The sequence below is a fragment of the Mandrillus leucophaeus genome, unplaced genomic scaffold (assembly GCF_000951045.1).
Source record: "Mandrillus leucophaeus isolate KB7577 unplaced genomic scaffold, Mleu.le_1.0 Scaffold346, whole genome shotgun sequence".
Lineage (NCBI taxonomy): Eukaryota > Metazoa > Chordata > Mammalia > Primates > Cercopithecidae > Mandrillus > Mandrillus leucophaeus.
The window spans coordinates 1,998,561-2,018,725 of NW_012103654.1; the positions used below are offsets into that span (position 1 = coordinate 1,998,561).

The 20,165-nt window shown below is 35.9% G+C and overlaps 1 protein-coding gene across 3 annotated transcripts in view; it reads left to right on the forward strand.

Moving 5' to 3' along the window:
* The window catches only part of ZBTB10 (zinc finger and BTB domain containing 10), a 40,961-nt gene extending 22,325 nt beyond the window's left edge, over window positions 1-18,636 (forward strand). For 2 of the 3 annotated variants that reach the window (XM_011989089.1, XM_011989086.1), the window contains exons 3-6: window positions 6,316-6,414; window positions 10,782-10,958; window positions 11,157-11,329; window positions 11,604-18,636. In XM_011989089.1, coding sequence (XP_011844479.1) covers window positions 6,316-6,414; window positions 10,782-10,958; window positions 11,157-11,329; window positions 11,604-11,909 — 755 coding nt within the window. In that variant the 3' untranslated portion in view covers window positions 11,910-18,636. The remainder of the gene's footprint in view (window positions 1-6,315; window positions 6,415-10,781; window positions 10,959-11,156; window positions 11,330-11,603) is intronic. The other variant, XM_011989088.1, reaches the window with a different exon arrangement.
* Window positions 18,637-20,165: the final 1,529 nt, after the last annotated feature.

The following is a 20,165-nucleotide window of genomic DNA, read 5'->3' on the forward strand; positions in this document are numbered from 1 at the left end:
CCTGTAGTCCCAGCTACTTGGGAGGATGAGGCAGGTGAATGGCATGAACCCGGGAGCAGGGGTTGCAGTGAGCCAAGACAGCGCCACTGCACTCCAGCCTGGGGGACAGAGAGAGACTATGTCTCAAAAAAAAAAAAAAGATCTCCCTCTGTCACCCAGGCTGAAGTGCAGTGGTCATAGTTCACTGCAGCCTCAAACTCCTGGGCCCAAGTGATCCTCCTGCCTCAGCCTCTGAGTACCTGGGCACACCTACAGGCACGGGCCACCACTCTTGACTAATTTTTTTTAAGATTTTAAAAATAGAGACAGGGTCTCATTATGTTGCCCACACTGGTCTCCAGCTCTTGGGCTCAACTCTCCTCCTGCCTCAGCCTCCTAGAGTGCTGGGGTTGCAGCCACCATACCCAGCCTTGATGCTTATTTTTAAAAATAAATAATAGTTAATGAGTTATACGATATACTAATGCATAAGAATTTTCAGTATTTAATTTTAAAAGATGGTAGTACGCAACCATATGGTAGTGGAAATAGTAGTCTGCCACTTTTTCCACTTTTGCTCTGCTTACTGTTGGCTTTTCTTCCCTGTATTGTACTTGACCCAAGAAGTGGCTGCACTGGTGATTATTACCTGTAAGTTAGAAACTCTTTAAGTGGTCAGAGTAAAGCTGAAGAGCTGGGTCAGTTAAGACATTTTTGTGACTTCTTCCTGCTGAAGGTGTTAAATTGTCTAAACCATATAAAGGTCAGTCCCTGAAAGTTTTTTATAGAACTGAATTTTTGGTTTCTGATACAGCCTTAATATGTAGTAGGGTGACCAGATAGTATAAATTTTCATTCAAAGCTTTACTCTTCAGAAATGTTACAACTTTCTGGGAACTCCAAAATAGCTTTCCACATACAATAGGAAATTTGGAAATGTATTTATTTAAAATCTAAAGACACCGAGCAATAGGCCACATAATGTCAAGATTGAGGAGTCCCTTATGTGGAACTTATTCACAATAGGCTGACTGTGGGGTAGAAGCATACACAGTGCCCTGTGATAAATGTTAAAAGTAGATTATTTAAGATGCATGAGGCGGTGCAGTGGAACAGTCCTAACTGTCCAGGAGAGTTGCGGAAAGCTTCATAGAGAAGGCAGTGTGAGTGAATCTTTTGTTATTTACAGGTTTGCTAGGAGGAGGAGAAGAGCATTCGTTGACTTGCAAGGTGGAAAGAAATTGGAATGAGTGGGTAGAAGAATAGAAAGGGAGTAGTGTGGGGACATCTCCAATTTCCTACCACCTTGTCTATAGGTATAACTAGTTATTTTTGTATTGTAATAAATTGTGACTTGTTTTACAGACTCTGAAGTAATGAGTGGTTTTTAACTAGAGATTTGATCTGTTTATATTGCATTTAAGACTACAAAGTTTAAGAGCATTTTTCATGGATTGGAGGTGGGGCATGTACTGGGGGAACCTGTTAGGGAGAAATAACGGCACTTTGGAATAATGCAAGGAAGAAGCACTTGAGCCTAGTCTAAGATGGGTCAGTCATTTGTCAATGAGTTTGCGAGTGAAAGGGAAGCTATTTTGAGTTTAAAAGGCCACTTCAGGAACTGTAAAGTGTGGTTTATATAATACATTTGCAACTGAATTTACTGTCCATTGAAAGGAGAAAACCAAAGAGAAAAAGTCTGTACCTGTTTGGGGGTGGGGAGGGGCAGCACCGAATGCATTTGCTTTTAGTTCTGAAACTGTTACCATAAGAGAAACTTGCGCTGATATGTATTTATATGAAAATGAAAGTTGAGTGGATCTAAGTCTGAGTTTTTATACAACTTGTTTAGCTGTTTCTTAAAACTTCTTTCCCAGTGTCTTGTCTCATATCTTTTCAAGAGTATTTGTATTCTAAGAAAATCTGGATTAGTCTGCACTTGCCTAATGGTTGGAATATTGAGAATCACAAGCAAATGGTGGGGGAAACCTTCTTTCCAACTCAGTCTTGTTTAATTTGGCATTCACAGGCAGGTGCTATACTACTCACTTCACACATAATTCAGAAGGGTTGGTAGCCCACCATGATCTAAGAGATTCCTGACATGACCAAGGCACCAAGATTAGTCTTGTCTTTAATGATACTTTGTTTTGTCTTGTACTTTGCTCAGTGTTTTCATTTACTAATATCATTGGTCAAGGGCACATTTTTGGGAGGTAGAGACTGAGATTTAGACCAGTCTTTTAATCCCATCTCATTCTTTTTCCACTGTTTGTTATAAGATTTTAAAAAAATCTATGGTAATATTTTCATTTTTTTTTTAGGAGTCAGGGTCTTGGTCTTTCGCCCATGGAGGGAGTGCAGTGGGAGCTCGCTGCAGCCTTGAACTCTTGGGCTCAAGCGATCCTCCTACTTTGGCCTCCTCCCAAAGTACTGAGACAGACATGAGCCACTGTATCTGTCCTTCCATGAATAATACCTCTCATGAATATATTTTTTAAAATGCAATACATGGTTAATTAGGGAAATATATAAATGTGAATTCTAAGGAGGAGGTTGCTTTAAAGTAGACAAAAAGTCTTACTGTAAAGAGCAATGATAGCTAGTACCTTGGTATCCTTAAGATTTTGGAGAATGTATTTTTAAATAAAGGGAAAGTAGTAAAATGGATGCTGGTTTAAGACAGAGTGGAATTAATGTTTATTTTTGTTCATTTCACAAAAAGAGCATATCAAGTGTCAGCAGCAAAGTACGTGTGAATATACTTCTGCTCTCATGTTCCCAGCATTGCAAATTGCAGTTTTTTGATTGCCTGCTTATGTGCCAGGCCCTGAGGCTTGGTGCTTGTAATAAACTGTCGGGAAGCAATGTAATACAGTTACTAAATAGTGCAGACCTCTGCCATTAGCTTGTTATTTAACCTCTGTCAGCCTTAGTTTGCTCATTGATAAAATGTTGAAAGATTTTACTGCTGGATGCATACAATCTGTTTTTGTTATAGAGATTGCTATCTTTTCACTGAGAAAAGACATTTTTTAAAATAGAAGACATCCTACATGGCTTGTCATTTAGTTCTGGTCATTTGAATATTACATGCCACAGGTGTACCTGCCACCAGTCAGAAAAATAGCTGTCATCTTGTGAAACCAGTGTGGTGTTTGTGTCTGTGTGTGTGTTTTAGACAAGTGCAGTAGTGAGAAGAGGGGTAAGGAAACTAATGTTTGAATCAGTCTTCAGAAAGGATTTGTGCTGTTTGCAAAGAAATCTTAGCCCTTTTTTTGCTACCATTAAATGAAGCTTAAGATTCCCATAGGAAGATATTTGATATCACAAAAGCAGGTGTATTAGAGTTTATTTTGTAATCTTGTAATTTTAGAGAAAAAGATGATGACCAAGAGTTGCTATCATGCTTCCTAATGAAGCAAAATTTATTCATGTCAAGTAAATTGTTGGTTGTCTGGCTTCTATTCCATTCACATCAACATCTCTAATAATGAGTTACTAGGTGGTTTAGCTGGTTTTGAATAAGGTAAGCAGTGACATAATATATTGCGTCCTGAAAGTTAAGCACACTATTGTCAAAAGATTGTCAACTTGGAAGAACTCACCGGTTATTGAGATTTGTTTTTGATATCAAGAACCAAGTAGTTGGTGCCTTTCAAAAGAGACATGAGACAAATACACTTGCAATTTATTTCGTAAGATTTTGGCCAAGAAGGTCTATACTTGTTGTCCATGTAGAGTTAGAAATCACAAGTTCTAATATAATACTTTAGGGGTAGGGTAGGAGATAGGAAATGCCTCTTAAGAATTGAGGAAAGCCTTCATCAGTTCACTATAGAATTTTGCATAAATAGAAACCTGTATTTGAAAACCCACTCGGCAGAATTGTGAGAAATGTCCTTTGAACAGACTGCATTTCAGAATGATGACTTTTAGAGAAGTCTAGTGAAATTGAATAATTGTATTTTTTATTTTTATTTCAATTTTGTTGAGACAGGGTCTCACTCTTGCCGGGACTGGAGTATAGTGGTGTGATTGTAGCTCACTGCAGCCTTGGACTCCTGGGCTCAAGCCATCCTCCCACCTCAGTCTCCTCAGTAGCTAGGACTAGTACATGCCTGACCAATGTTATTTTTTGATTATTGAAATACATTTAACTTTAAGAAAACAAAACCACTAAATTTCAATTAAATATTTTCAGTTCATGATAGGTTTTAGTTTAATTGTAGACCAAAAAACCAAATTATTCTTCAGATACCATGAATTAAAACTAAACTTTGTTTAGTGATACAAGTTGCAAAGGGCAGACTATTCAAGCCAGCATTTAACTGTAGTATATATATATCCCAAAGTGCTGGGATTACAGGCTTGAGCCACCATGCCGGGCAAACAATATTTTAAAAAGCCTTTTATTTATCATGCATTATGATAAATACTGGGAAAATACCTAAACAGTATCCATACTGTTCTTAAGGATTGGGCAGAGGAGTTTTGTATCTATTTACTGTTCTTTCCACATTAAATGCTTGTTCATTGTTCTGGCTTCTAACCCATTTATTCTAAGCAATAATGCTACATTCTACTTAATTTCACCTTACAGAGAAAAGAGAAATCAACAGCCTGGTGGAATATCCTTAAGTTTTGGCTTTAACTCTGTCCTTAAGTTTTGGCTTTAACACTGATTCTCTGCTGTCTCTCTTAAGTACCCAGACCTGTGCCCCTATATCGCAAGACTCCTTAGGAATGTTACACAATGGTTAATTCCTTCTCTTCGCAGCAATATCTTTAGTATCTTTAACTTCTCCCTTTAGTGACTCCTTCCTGTCAGCATTTAAATATGTAACTTTTGGCCAGGTGCTGTGGTTCATGCGTGTACTCCCAGCACTTTAGAAGGCCAAGGCAGGAGGATTGCTTGAGCCCAGGCATTCAAGACCAGCCTGGGCGACATAGTGAGACCCTGTCTCTACAAAAAATTACAAAAATTAGCCAGGTGTGGTGGTGTACACCTGTAGTCCCAGCTATTTGCGAGACTGAAGTAGGAGGATCGGTTGAACCTGGGAGGCAGAGGTTGCAGTGAGCTGAGATCGTGCCACTGCACCATCTCACTGCACTCCAGCCTGGGTGACAGAGGGAGACCCTGTCTCCAAAAAAAATGTAACTTTCACGTTCTTAAAAAAGAAAAAATCATTACCCTATTTCCTATACTTCCCTTTTATAGTTAAATTTCTCAGAAAGATTGTCAGCATTTTTTCTTAATTGATCATCATCTTTTCACAACAGACCACTCTCGTTTTATCTGCTTGCCCACCTACTCACCAGTATCGCTCAGTAAGATTACCAGTGACATCCTAGGTGCTTATTGAATGAAAGTGATGTCCATTTTTAGCATTCATCTTCAATTCTAGGGAGCGTTGATAAAGTGGACTACTTTTCCCTTAAAGGTTTTTTATATATTTTTTTGTAACTCATTAAATGTTAGGATTCTTCAGTGTACTTAATCTTTTCTCACTGTCTCATCTGTTTCACTCCCATGGTTTTATTTGCCATCTATATTCTGTATTCTGACAGTCAAACTTTTTTTTTTTTTTGAGATGAGGTCTCACTCTGTTGCCCCAGACTGGAGTGCAGTGTTGTGATTTCAGCTCACCGTAGCCTCTGCCTCCTGGGCTCAGGCAGATCCTCCCACCTCAGCCTCCCAAGTAGCTGGGACTACAGGTGTGTGCCACCACACCTGGTTGATTTTTGTATTTTTTGTAGAGGTGTAGTTTTTCCATGTTGACCAGGCTGATCTCAAACTCCTGGCCTCAAATGATCCGCCCATCTCAGCTTCCCAAAGTGCTGGGATTATAGGCCCGAGCCACCACTTCAGTCAAGCATTCTAGCTTTAATTAGTCTTATCCACTTATGAACCAATACGGATGCACCAACAATGTGTTTTATACATCTAGTACTTACTGGTTAGTACTAGCAGTATTGTTTGAGTGTCAATTACCATAATTGTAACACTTGGCTTGTTACATTATCCAATTAGATTCCTAGATCACATCTATGATATAAATTAGGGAGAAACTAAGGCACTTGGTCACGTAGCCTGTAACAGAAATAGGAGTGGCATGTAATTCACCCTGGTTCTACAGCCCATTCGTAACCAGTACACTGTACTCACTGTACATGTCTTAGGCTTCTGTGAGCCTTGTAGTATTGAACACAGTAGATAATTCAGTACTTACAGATGGTACTTTTTATTTAAGAAACAGTTCCAAGAAAGAGTGGTGTTTTGGGTGGTGGCTATGGTGTGGTTTGTAGATAAATTTTTCTGTGTTTCCTTTTCAGATTTAGATGGTGCTCTACTCTCGGGGCCAGATGGTGATAGGAATGTGAATGCAAATTTATTGGCTGAGGCTGGCACTAGTCAAGATGGAGGTGATGCTGGTAGGTACAGTAAGATTTTAGCAACAGTACATTTAAGATTGGGAAGTGTTACATCTTACCTGCAGCCTACTGTAATTTCTCTCCCATAAGGGGGTTCTGTTGTATATAACTACTCTCAATCTATGTTAGCTGTGTTTATGATGACGTTGGAAAATTGGTAAATGCAAATTGATGTTTCTGGTTTTGTATGTTTGGGGGAGTCATTTGTTTAGTTTAAAAACTCTTACATATAAAAAGTAATTGAGTTAATATGCCTTATGGCTTCCTGCTGGTATATAGATACGGAATGGAAATGGTAATTACGATAATGATTGAATTTATTTTAATTAGTTTTTATGCAAAATGGTGTAGTTAATGGCTATAGAAAATGTTGATTAGTTCTGTGTGATATCAGCAGTGCATTGGAGGAAGCTTGATGAAAATAAAAACAGAATTCATGAGTATGTTATGAATGAAATAGAATAAAAGAAAGTCAATCTTTACAGAAGAATGCCAAGCTGATAGAAGAATGATACAATTGGAAAAATAGCTATTTTGCAACCCCCACAGGAAATAATTCAAAATCATCAGTGGATGTTAAGCCACTGTTAATGAGCTTGTCCCACTATGATTGGGTGAAAGGTTGTTGGGGAATATCATATTCACATGGTCTCAAATTATTTCCATAGATTCCCATAGATGATTTCCACTTGCAAAGGGGAAAAGGTAAATTTAGAATAAAGAGATCTGAGGAAGATTGTCATAACTAAGTGATTAAACTTCAGTGTCATTAGTAAGAGAACAAACTGAAATTAAAGGCTGGCTGATTTGATGTACTACCTGGCACAAAACATTTCTTACGCAGTATTCTTGAGAAACTGTTTAGCTTGTATCTGATGACAAAGGAAAACCCAGACATCGATGTATACGACAGGTAGTCCAAACTCTAAAATATTAATGTTATGCTAGACAAGTGGGGAAACCACTAGATTGAAGGAGACCAAGGAAGTAAACTAAAGTGCAGCATGGATCTTGCTTAGATCATGGGAACACAAAATGACTAAAGAGGACATTTTGGGACCAACCAGAAATTAGAATATGTAGTATGTGTTAAGTGATAAGCAATTTTAAATTTCTTATACGGTGGTTATCTAGGAGCATGTTCTAGAAGATGCATTTAGGCTTGAAGTTATGAGCATGCATGTTTTCAGATAGTGCATAGAAAGCATGTATGTGTGTGTGTACATAAAAACGTGACAAAACTAGTATTTGTTGAAGATAGATATGGATGTTTATTGATTGTTTCAGTTTTACTAGCTTTGGAATTGTTTTCAAAGTTGATGAGAACAGAGACAATGAGGTACTTCTTACAAAAAGTAGTCATGGGCTCTGAATTCAGTATGTACTGATGAAAATAAAGCCACATTTCTGAAGAAACTGCCTTAAGGTGGTTTCCCCTGACTGTCTAAAAGAATTTACAAAACAAGTTTTCAGATGTGTTGAATTTTAAAGATTTTGTTTGTACAGAAAATTGCTAACAGCGCAAGAAGATGTTATTGCACTTGCTTTCTCAGTTTTGAAATCTAGTCCAAGAATGGGTTTAGTTAGGGGTGTGTGAATTCATATGTAAAGTTTTAAATTTGTAAATCTTTGATATAGGGTTATTCCTCTTAAAGGGGACATTTAGATTCATTAGTATTTTTGCATCTGAGATCAGCCTTTGCTTGATGATTTTGATGTCAGAAACTTACATTGCTTTTTCCTTAGTTTTCTATTATGGAATAATGTACCCAGAAGGATATTATTGATCAGTAAGCACCATTTTGAAGAGCTCTATGACCTCAATGATCCTTAAGTGTAGTGAATTACAATGAGAGTACCTTTATTCAGGCCACTCTTGTAATTCCTACAAGTATTCTCTGTTGTAAGAATTAGGAGAGATGGAAGAAATTTGGGGCAAGGTTTACTTAATTTGAATTACCATTTTGTGTTCCAGATAGAGTGTTACATTCCTTGTTATCATGGATGTTGAATCTCAGATTTTCAGTTTACAAATTGTTTTAGGGATATTCTTCTGTCTTTCTTTTGAGATGGGCTCTCTCTTTGTCACCCAGGCTGGCCTGAATCTCATGGGCTCAAGCGATCCTCCCACAGCCTCTCAAATTACTGGGATGACAGGCACGAGCTACTGTGCCTGGCCTATTTCCTTATTCTTATATGTTGTGAATAATTATAGATATTAGAACATCTAACATGTCTTTTGATACTAGTTTCCCAAGTTATTTTAAGCAAGTCAGAAGAACTTATTGGCATGTGCTAGATAACATTTATTCTACAAGTAATTGTAGGGCATATGTCTTAGACAGTAGAAAAACCAAGGCAAGTAAGATAGGCACAGTTCTTGCTGTCTTGGAGTTTGACTTTGTACTGATTTAGACAAGAAATATGGATCATAAAGCTCAAACTTTATTTAGAAATGTGAAACTAACAGTAGGTTGACCTCCAGGCTACCACCTCCATCCCATTCTTTATCCCTCACACAGAAATGCTTCACTTTAGGATTCTTACAGCTTACTTTCAAACACGAATTAGGTGCAACTATGATGAATTACAGTTGAATTATATGTAGCTATGGGTGCAGAGAGCTTTCTTTACATCAAAAACCGGTCAAGATATTCCAAGTACAGCACAGTTTACAGTAATAGTAATGATGTGCAGTTTTAAAATACTTGAGACATTTTTACTTTGTTGGGTATTAAGACTTTCACCAAAAGGAATCTTAAGTTATCTTAATTTTTAAGAGGAACAACATGTCTGGGAACATATATGGGAAATGATTCTTAGCAAATCCATTTGGGCAAACATTCTTTACTTTTGAAACCGTGATGCCCATGGGAGGAAAATGTATTATTGCTGCTTGAGTGAACTGTATCTTGGCCAGGAGTGTTTTAGGCAGCTTAAGTGCTTTGAATTGGGAGCATGCTTATCATGGATGAGGAACAGCACAGAGGTCAGTATGGTTGGAATAGAGTGACTGAAAGGGTGGTTGGAAGCCAGGGCTCCACCAGGTAAAGCTTTGGAAGATACTGAAAGTCTCTAGCTTTTACTGTGAGGGTGGGTGGTCTTTGCAGCCTTGTAAGCTGATGGTGATCTGCCTTAAGAGGTAGTGTTTTAAAGAATCTGGGATTTCTCTCCTCAGAACACACTCCAGGAAGGCAACAGTGGAAGTAGGGAGATAAGTTTTTGGTGACTACTGAAGACAGTCCAGGGGCTAGAGCTCACGATTGATTGGATCAGGGTGGCAATAGTTGTGGAAGATTCTGGATATATTCCTATTGCCAAAAGGTTCCTTCCTGGTCCAAGGAATTACATTAAAGATGGAATTAAATCCAGTGGATATAATTCCCGCGCTTGCTAATCTGAAGATCCTTAGGCACATGCATTATTCTATTTTGATTCTGTCTTCTGCACGTTATTTTATTTAAGGATGGAGTTAGAAAGAAATTTCAGTGAACCCTGAGAGCATTCAGTTACCTTGCCCTAATATGTCTGAAACAATGATATAGTAATAGAACTTTAAATTTTTAATTATCCTGTGTATATTCTTTATTCTCAGTCCATTTTTCTATACTAATTAATCTTAAAATTATGTGCCTGTCCTGGGTTTGTAATAAGGAGAATATCGCATTTGATAGCTGGGCTTTAGGGTGATATAATCTCAAGTGATAGAGTAGTTAGAAAAAAGCAACTATTAGGAGTTCTGGTTTGAATATACCCATCCTTTAAAAGGGTAATGTCTTGTGGCGTCTGCACAGTTAAATGATACTCATGTTTTTTTCTCCCCCACCAGCACCTCTTTTTTTGTTTGTTTGTTTGTTTTCGTTGAGACATGGTCTCACTGTCACCCAGGCTGGAGTACAGTGGCGCAATCTTGAATCACTGCAACTCCTGGTCTCAGATAGTCTTCCCAAGTAGCTGGGACTGCAGGCACCCACCACCATGCCCAGCTAATGTTTAAAATTTTTTTGTAGAGACGGAGATGGAGTTTCTCCATGTTGTCCAGGCTGGTTGCAAACTCCTGGGCTCAAGTGATCCTTCTGCCTCAGCCTCCCAAAGTGCTGGGATTATATGCATGAGCCACTGTGCCTGGCCCATGATTTTTTTTTTTTAAACTGAATTTCTTCTATTATAGTTGAATGGTATTTTGTTTAATTGTGATAATAAAGTAGGAAGACATCTCAATTTTAGACTAAAATACAGTTTTATTTAACTCATTAAGAAGTTCTATCATAATGCTCATAGGATATAAATATATTTTCTGTTTTCTGACTCTGATAAGAGATAGATCTTTATTAACGTTACTAATTCAGACTTTTAACTTGTACTAGGTACTTCACATGATTTCAAGTATGGTTTGATGCCTGGTCCTTCAAATGATTTCAAGTATGGATTGATACCAGGTACTTCAAATGATTTCAAGTATGGATTGATACCAGGTGCTTCAAATGATTTCAAGTATGGATTATTGCCAGAATCTTGGCCAAAACAAGAAACTTGGGAAAATGGCAAGTATTAGTCAACTAAACAAATACAGAATTATTAAATAATTGTTAAGAATTAAAAGCTTTCATATTCTGCATTTTTTAAAAAACAAATATCAGTAGTCCTACATAATTGCTGTTCTCAGAGATAAGAAGTTTTGATAGCAAGTTTTCTGTTTAATGTATAATAAGCACTTTCTCTTTTTTTGTTAATTCTCATAGGTGAATCATCTCTAATCATGAACAAGTTAAAATGCCCTCATTGTAGCTATGTAGCCAAATACAGACGAACACTAAAAAGGCACTTGCTCATTCACACAGGAGTGAGATCATTTAGCTGTGATATTTGTGGAAAACTGTTTACTCGAAGAGAACATGTAAAAAGACATTCCCTGGTAAGTAACTTTAAATACAGCTGATCTTTGAGATAAACTGTATTTATGTCAGTGAAGTTTAAAGGGATTTAAACAGTTAATTGTGAATTTAAGGAAGATTGTCTCCTAAATTGCTTTAAACAAAGAGTTTGACTTTATGAACTGATAGTGAGCTTTTTACAGAGAAACAGTGGTATATTCACTCATTACTAAATGTGTGGTTTAATTTGAGTGGTTCAAATGCATTCTATTATATATAATATCCTTATATTGGATTTTTCCCCCCTTCAATTAGGTGCATAAAAAGGATAAAAAATACAAATGTATGGTGTGTAAGAAGATCTTCATGTTAGCAGCCAGTGTTGGAATAAGACATGGATCTCGACGTTATGGTGTTTGTGTAGACTGTGCAGATAAATCACAACCAGGAGGGCAAGAAGGTGTAGATCAGGGACAGGATACAGAATTCCCTCGGGATGAAGAATACGAGGAGAATGAAGTAGGAGAAGCTGATGAAGAGCTAGTTGATGATGGAGAAGATCAGAATGATCCCTCTCGATGGGATGAATCAGGAGAAGTTTGTATGTCTCTAGATGATTAACTGACCTACTATACTCCTCAAGGATGCTGCATTTGGACCTAATATGAATCGACAATTTGGATTGTTGAACTTGAAGGCTTGCAAAATATGGTACATGCTGGATAGTAGTTATGTTGCTGTGAAAACTGTAGGGTCAAAGCCTTATAGCAAAAAAAATTTTTTTTTATATTTGCACAGGACTATACAGCAAACAACCATGTGGTTGGATTACATGGAGTCCCCACATATTCAGTCAGTTATCAAAGTAAAATATTTTCTATTTATAGGATATACAGTAACTATTTGGGTCCTATGAAAATAGTCCTTAAAGAGCTTACATTCATGTGCTACTTTAACATGAATGGAGAAAATCCATTTATGGAAGTACAGTGACAATTGACCCAATCACTCTGTCCATCAAACCACTCAGGCTAGTTTGTACTAGTAGAGTTTTGTTTCTATTTTTATTTTTATTAATTTTATTTTTTTTAATACAGATTTTCAGTGAGGGGCTTTTTCAACCCCATTGGTTCTATTTTCTTGTATTTTTCCATTTAATTTGCTTCATAACTTAAACCAAGTCTCTTCTAGTCTTAGGTATTATTTCTCAATTTTGTGCTGATGGGCATGTTTATAAGAACTGGAGAGGTAATTTATTGGAATGAACTAACTGACTTCCTCCATTCCCCCCTTCCTTTTTGACATGAATTTTACTACTTCACAAATGAAGAATGATGTTATGAAGTTACCGTGGCGAAGTTGACAAATACCACTAAAATGATTATGATTTAGAAGTAACTTTCTTCTGCTGCTCTAATCTGATAAATGGTTACTATATGATGTTTTCTGACATGGTATTCGGTTTTGGGTATCTGTTACTTTGGCACTATTCTTGTTTGCCTCTTTATTTTTGCCAGTGTACTATACCTCAGTCCTATTTGAAAGACCTAATTGAAAGAAAAATCATAGAAATAAGTAAAATGATTTGTTTTATAATTTATCCACCATGTCCAGTTTGGTTAGCTTGTTATGCAATATAAGTGAAATATCAGGTTTTTACCCATGTCCCTTTTATCATTAAAATTAACACAAAATGTGCATTCTCTTTCGTTTCATACTTAGCGGGATATTGATTGTTTTGAAATTATGATCAATACTTAATTTATTTTTTTCTGTTCCTTGAAGTCACTACACCTTGATACAGCCCTTCTAGTAGTCACCATGATTCAACAGTCTCAAAAATCTTACAAATAAAATTCTGAGAAGCTTTATTATTCTATAAACTAAATTCTTCAGGGTACAAAGGGTGACATATTGAGGTGAAATTGTCAGATTTACTTAGCCTGGTGACATGAATTAGCTGATTGTGGAACTCTCAGCAGCATTTCACGTATTGTTAACATGTATGGCATTTATTAGCATATTGTATATTATATAAGATGAGGGATGTCATATTTTCAGCTTTCTTTTAAATAAAAATTGAGTATATTTTCCTATTTTATATCAGGTAACTAAATTATGCTAGTTATGTGGAAAAAATTGCAAAGATGCTTTGACAGATATAATCCCTTTGGTGCTCCATCTGATCAAAGTTGGAAAGTTGATGTTTTTTAAGAGACAAGCTTTATCATTGTCTCTGATTTCAGTAGAATAATGGTTTATTGTTAGACAATGATGTTTCTGCTTGGATAAATCAAAGATAAATTACAGTTACATGGTTAGATGCATCTTTTGTCATCTATATTGTAGTTTCTACATAACTGTAAACCTGACAGATAAGAATAGTTTCAGTTTGATTTTTGTTTAAAACAGATGAGTACATCTTAATGTTCTAGACAAATGAGTAACATGTATTTCTGGTAGAAATTAGTTGGGCAAAGATACTATGAATGAAAAAGTATTTTAAACGTAAAATGTTCTTTGTGAATATGTAAGTATAGTATAAAGATTTCTTTCATCCCATTTATTCCCTTCCTTTAAATAAACTAGTTTACAATTGGTAGATCTGTCTATATATAAATATATATTAAAGAACAAAGATATATATCTAAAAATCACCTAAATCTGCTTTATTAGACTACAGTTCACTTATTGCATAGAAACTGGACTTTGGCTTTACATTCTTAATGTACTTTTACTTTTCCTCAAGATATGAACTTACTCTCTTGAAGCTGAATTTTCTTTTACTACTTAAATCATTTATGTATATCTGGTAAATTATGACCAAATTTTTGTTAGATTGCATACAGTAAATTGAAATACACACTTGGTACACTACGGGATTGTTGTGCTTTTGTTTGGTTTTAGTTGGAAATAAGGTTTGATGTAGATGGCTTGTTACTGTTAATTTAAAATATTCTATAATTGTCCATTTTATGTTGTGTTGTGACAGATTTGGCTATATTTTTAGTCAATTGAAATATGATACTTTAAAAGTTTGTTTTTAGGTAATCCAAAGGAAAAGTGTTTATACTCTTGAATATATTAGCCTCAGCCTATATAAAAATTTCTTTGAAGTAAACATTTTACCAGAAACAGAATTGACAGATTTTTCTACTTGCTGACTGCCTAACTTATTTTGTTTCATGATCTCGAGGGACTGCCTTTTCCCATCTAGATCTTTTTAAAAAATAGTTTTAGTACTAAGGTATACTACTGGACATTTCTATTTTTTTAAGTGTATTCTTTTTCTGACTTACAGTAAAATTTCAGGAAGTTGATAGATACTAAGAACTTATGATTGGTCTCAGAGGTAACAATGAAATACTCATAATTTTGTCTGTGGAACTCTGGCAGAATTATGTTACACATTTGGCGAAGTTGTCTCTTGTAATTTATATTTTAAATGAAAAAGTATTTTAGAGCTTTTAATTTTAATGAAGGGGAAGAGTATAAACTTTCTTTCATATTCACTCTGTAGTTACAGACAGTCTCATAAATCAAGATTGTGCATTATTTCTTAGAGTTCTCAGAGACAGATACTTCCATATGGACCCCTGTTCATCTTTCTTATTTACTAGATATTTTGCTAAATTTAGCACACTAGCAATTAAGAGTTTAAAAAAGAGGAAACATTATAGGAAAGGGAAACTGAACAGTAATGAGTAGCTTTGAAATTGAGGAAAACACACTAGCTGGGTTAGGTAACAGCCATCCTAATGGAGAAGAGTGAGCTAAATGAGTTAATTCATGTAAAGTGCTTAGAACACTGGTACATAATAGGTGCATAACACATCTTAAAGTTGTTTAATAATAGATAACCAAGAGGAAAAAGAAATGAGAAAAGACAGGGGAAAGGAAGGAGAAAATAGGAAATGAAAGGATTAGGACTTCGTCTTTTATATTAATACAAAATGGTGTAAAGGGCCTGAATATGACTGGAGTAGTATCATATGGGGGAAAGTGTGATGGAAAATAGGTTCTTAAAAATCTTAAATTTTAAAACTTTAGTAAGCTTTATTTATATTTTTTAGGATTTTCTGAACATAGCATGAAGGGTTTAGATTCATTTTTCTGAAAAACGATTCAAAAAACTACCAATTTTTTTTTGAGTGCCCACACTTGCCATTGTGCTGTATACCTGATTTTACCTTAATCCTCTATAAGGTAGGTGCTAATTGTCTCCATTTTATAGATGAGGAAAGGCTCAGAGAAATTCAGAAACTTGGCTAATTTAACACAGCTGTGATAGAGCTGGGGGCTTTGAGCACGTCTGATTCTGAAGCCCATACTCTTTCAAGGAGGCTCTATTGCTGCCTCACTGAACAACTCTTGTAGAATTTCAGCTCTTAATGGAGTCTATGGATTTATATTTTTCCTATAAGACAGCTGTGTTTAGAATTTTGAGTGTCTTTCCTCCCCCCAACAAATTTCCTTACTACTCTTTCCTCATAAAGCAGTTGTTTTGTCACTTTGACTATATTAAGACACATCAGTGTAGCACATGCTCTTAACCGGCTGTGGCATTTTAATTTTATAAAAGAATGGTTTTTATCTGAAGAACTAGATAGAAACCCCAGTTTTTGTGCCGTTCAGTCACCCAGATCCTTAAACTTAACGATGGTACATAATATCCACACTTAGAACTAAACAGGTGTTTAGTCACTTTAGGACTTAAAATGGAAAGTTTTTTTTTTTCCTGCTGTATCCCTGCTTTCAACTGAAGTTAAAGAATTCTAGATAGTTTAAAATGTGTTAGGGATAAGCACACTTCAAAAGATGTTTTCTAGCCCTAAATTTGATGACATTGGGTACTTAAATTTGGAGTACACTAGCTATTGAGAACAATATTTTGGGTTGAGGAGAGTGATGGTTGAGGCCATTATTTAGTGGGAGCATTGGCATTTTGAACACTGTAAACATAAAAGAACACTTCTGCCTGCTGTTTGTAAAAGCTCTTTGGGAAGATCTTTTACGAAGACCAACTTTTTAAAATGTAAATTACCTACCTAATATAAGTGTCCTAAGACATGTATGTAAACTTCCGAAACTGTTTTGTCTGTGTATTTAGAAAATACACAAGAGTCTTTATTCAAACCTAAAAATATAAACTTGTGAGCACTAAACTGCTTCTGGCTTTGTGAATTTTATTGACTGACATTTAATTCAGATTTCTTTGCAAGTGTACTAATTTAGACTAATTGGGGTAAGGGAAACACCTTAATGAACTTGACATGTATAATTCAGATATCTTTGTACTTCAGGCTTACAAGTTTGAATTATAGAATACTATAAGGGTTTTTTGTTTATTTGTATGTTTTTATATGAAAGTACATAAATGACAAACTACCTCCAAGTAATGCTGCTTTAATTAGTAGCAGTGATTTGTAGTCAGTGTATCTTTTAAGATTCTCTACAGGTTTTAGAAAACATTAAAAATTCCCTTTTAATTTACATTTGTGCATAGTCTTGGAAATGGGTTGAAAAGCAAAGGTAAACTGCTTCATCCCGTGTTGTATATTTGTGGACTGATTGACTACAAGTGATGTGATGTTATAAATTTCAAGTCTTTGAAATTTTATTAATGTAGAGAAAACATAACTAGCTTTTTAGGTTATTTCAAAGTTAGTAATAGAGCAAAGGAAATCAGAACTGATTAGATTATTCAGACTTTTCTTAGAAAAATAGGAGTTTGTTGATTTTGTTTGGAGAAGGGCACAATACAGGGAAGCCTACATAGCATTATAATGCCTAGTATCTTTAAACATGTAAAGAGCTATCATGAGGCAGAATAATTAAGATACTTTATGTGTTTCTAAGGGGTCATGATTGGGACCATTGGCTCAAGATTGAAAATCGGTTTTTAATTATCCAAAGATGAAATGGGGCTGCTTCAGAAAAAGGTCTGCCACTAGAGATAACTGCGTAAAGTCAAAGAGATTACTTAATCATTTTGGCTAAGGCAGTATTGACCAAACGTTTCTATTTCAGAGTTGGATTTTGCTTAGTTTTTTTTAGGTGTGGGACCGTTGTAGTTACTTTTTGTTTTGCTTAGTCAACAAATAACTAAAATGATAAAATTTTGTATGTGTGAGTACTGGACGAAGGATGTTTTGACAATAAAAATGACATAATTTAGGAAATTAAGAATTTAGACACCAACTTCAGCTTAATAGAAAAAATCACTACTTGAACTTCTTTCTTTTTCACCACAAATCACCACAGACCAGTGTTTGGGAGCAGGTATAGGAAATTGAATTTTGGATCTATGTTTAGGTAAGAAAACTAAAGGTTCTTCAGAATTTAGGCTATGACATGACTGTCTTTCTGAAGTTTAAAGAAAGAAATTGAACTATAGGAAATCTATTCCGCTAATTAAAGTGAATGAAAAACTGCATGGCGCCTTACCTGCTATTAATACTGCCACTTTACTGTCAGCCAGATTATTTTTTTCCCACCACGGCCAGTCTTAAATTTGGCAATAAGAAAAAACTAATCTTCCAAGTGTAATTAGGTATGCGTTAGAAACTTAGTGAAAGCTAAACACAAGACAGTCTTCTTGGCACAGGTCCTAACAGTTGGTGAGATAATACATAAGATGGTTTCAAGATTATTGTAGAATTACTTAGATTGAAAAGAGACTACCCAATGAAGCATACCCAGAGAGATTGCCACAGTGACTCCAGTCAGTTTTAGGACCCAGGACTCCTGAACTTCCATTTCTGTATTATTTTTCCTGTACCAAACTCATTCAATAAATGTTTGAGATTAGGGATAAGTTTGAAGTTAGAAGATTCCAAAGTACACTCAAATAGTATTTGGCACATAGCTTGTTGCTCAAAAGTATTTACTAAGTGAATGACTAAAGGCACTAGCAACTTTAAGGATTTCGCCTGTTAGTATCATATGGCATGTAGCTATCAAGCCAGTTTGGTTTAGTTATTTTGTGTTGCCAAGCATATGATACATGGTGTCACACTGAGCCTTTGGGATCCTTTGCCTGGATACATAACCCTAGTAGATAATGTTACTGCAAGATGTAATGACCAAATCCAACCTACTGCAGATGTTACTATGGAGATCTCAATGCAAAAGTAACCTTTGTAATTTTTTTAAACCATCTCCGTAACAACATTTAGTGAGAATTATTAGCCATTTGCTGCAAAATATTTGTTTAAAAATGTCTGACATATACACCACTAATATTTAAATGCCCAGCATTCGGTCTATATGTGAAAAAACTAGAAGAAAAGCCCTGTTGGAGTTTTGATGTAGCGTGCAATACATCAATAAAAATATTTTAAAATGACCTGATGTTTTAGTTGCCAATATGATTTTGGTATTTGTGAAGAGGTATGTTGGGTTTTGGCATTTATATTTTACCATATGAAAGACATATTCATGTAAAAGGTAATGTGAAGCTTAGCATCTCTGTCAGCCTGTCCCGTTTTCAAGTAGTCTCCTTGGATATTTGTAGCATCTGGATTCCTAAAGTGAGATGGTGGCATTTATGTACTGACATGGGTAATTCTCCAAAGCAAATCTTCCCACACTAATTTTTCAAGTACTTGTCACCTAAATCATTAATAAAATGTGCCCATTCCAAATAATAGCAAATGTAGGAATTGAATCAGCATCCCAAAGTACTAGTCCTGGGCCATATCCTCATTTATAGCAAAGGAAATTTGAAGAAATCCTAAAATGACTTTACTTAAGGTGAAGTCTAGAATTTTACATATGTAGGTATATTTTTGTTAATCTTGCATTTGTCTAAAAATTGTTTTTTTTATTTCATAGGCATAAAGATGTTTTTATTAAAATCTTACATTAGACTGAAGACAGTGTTTTGGAGCCAGGAATCATTCTAAACTTTTATCCTGTATTTGCCTTTTAAAGGTAGCTGACATCTGTGGTGGTCTTTCATTGCTCCTGGGGACTTGTACCACACTCAAATGTGAGCTCCCGTTTCATTCTGTGGACTCTTCCTCTTTGGTCATACATGCATTCCACAGATACACATTGAATACCCACTTGTTAGGCCCTTGGATGAATAATGAGACCACAGGGTATATAGTGTTCTCAATTATTACTATACTGCAAGTCAAGTCAGTTGGGATGGGGAAAGATGAAAAATTAGACATCTGGGAAATTTTACCAAAAAGACCCTTTGTATCAATGTTTTTTTTTTTTTTTTTTTTTGAGACAGTTTCGCTCTTGTTGCCCAGGCTGGAGTGCAATGGGACAATCTTGGCTCACCACAACCTCCACCTCCCGGGTTCAAGTGATTCTCCTGTCTCAGCCTCCCAAGTAGCTAGGATTACAGGCATGTGCCACCATGCCCGGCTAATTTGGAATTTTTAGTAGCGACAGGGTTTCTCCATGTTGGTCAGGCTGGTCTCGAACTCCTGACCTCAGGTGATCCGCCTGCCTCAGCCTCCTAAAGCATTGGGATTACAGGTGTGAGCCACCACACCCAGCCTTGTATCAGCAGTTTTTAAAAGCAGGAGCGGGTAGGAGGGGTAACAGGTTACAGGATGAAGACAAATATAAAACAGTGCAGATTAAGAATGCATACAGACAGCACTTTACATTGTCCCCCTTCAACATAATAAGAGGGGAAGTAATACTTTCACCTTAAAAATGCACTACAGCGTTTTGGGAAAAAGATGTTAACTCTTAATTTTGACATGTGCTTGACATTTTTGTATTAACTGGTATAGAAAGATGGTAATGTTGGTCAGTTACATCTTTTTCTAGGATATATATATTTTTAAGTGCTGCTTGTTTCTATCAGCTATATTGGGTAAGTCTGTAGAATTAGAAACGCTATTTTCTCAG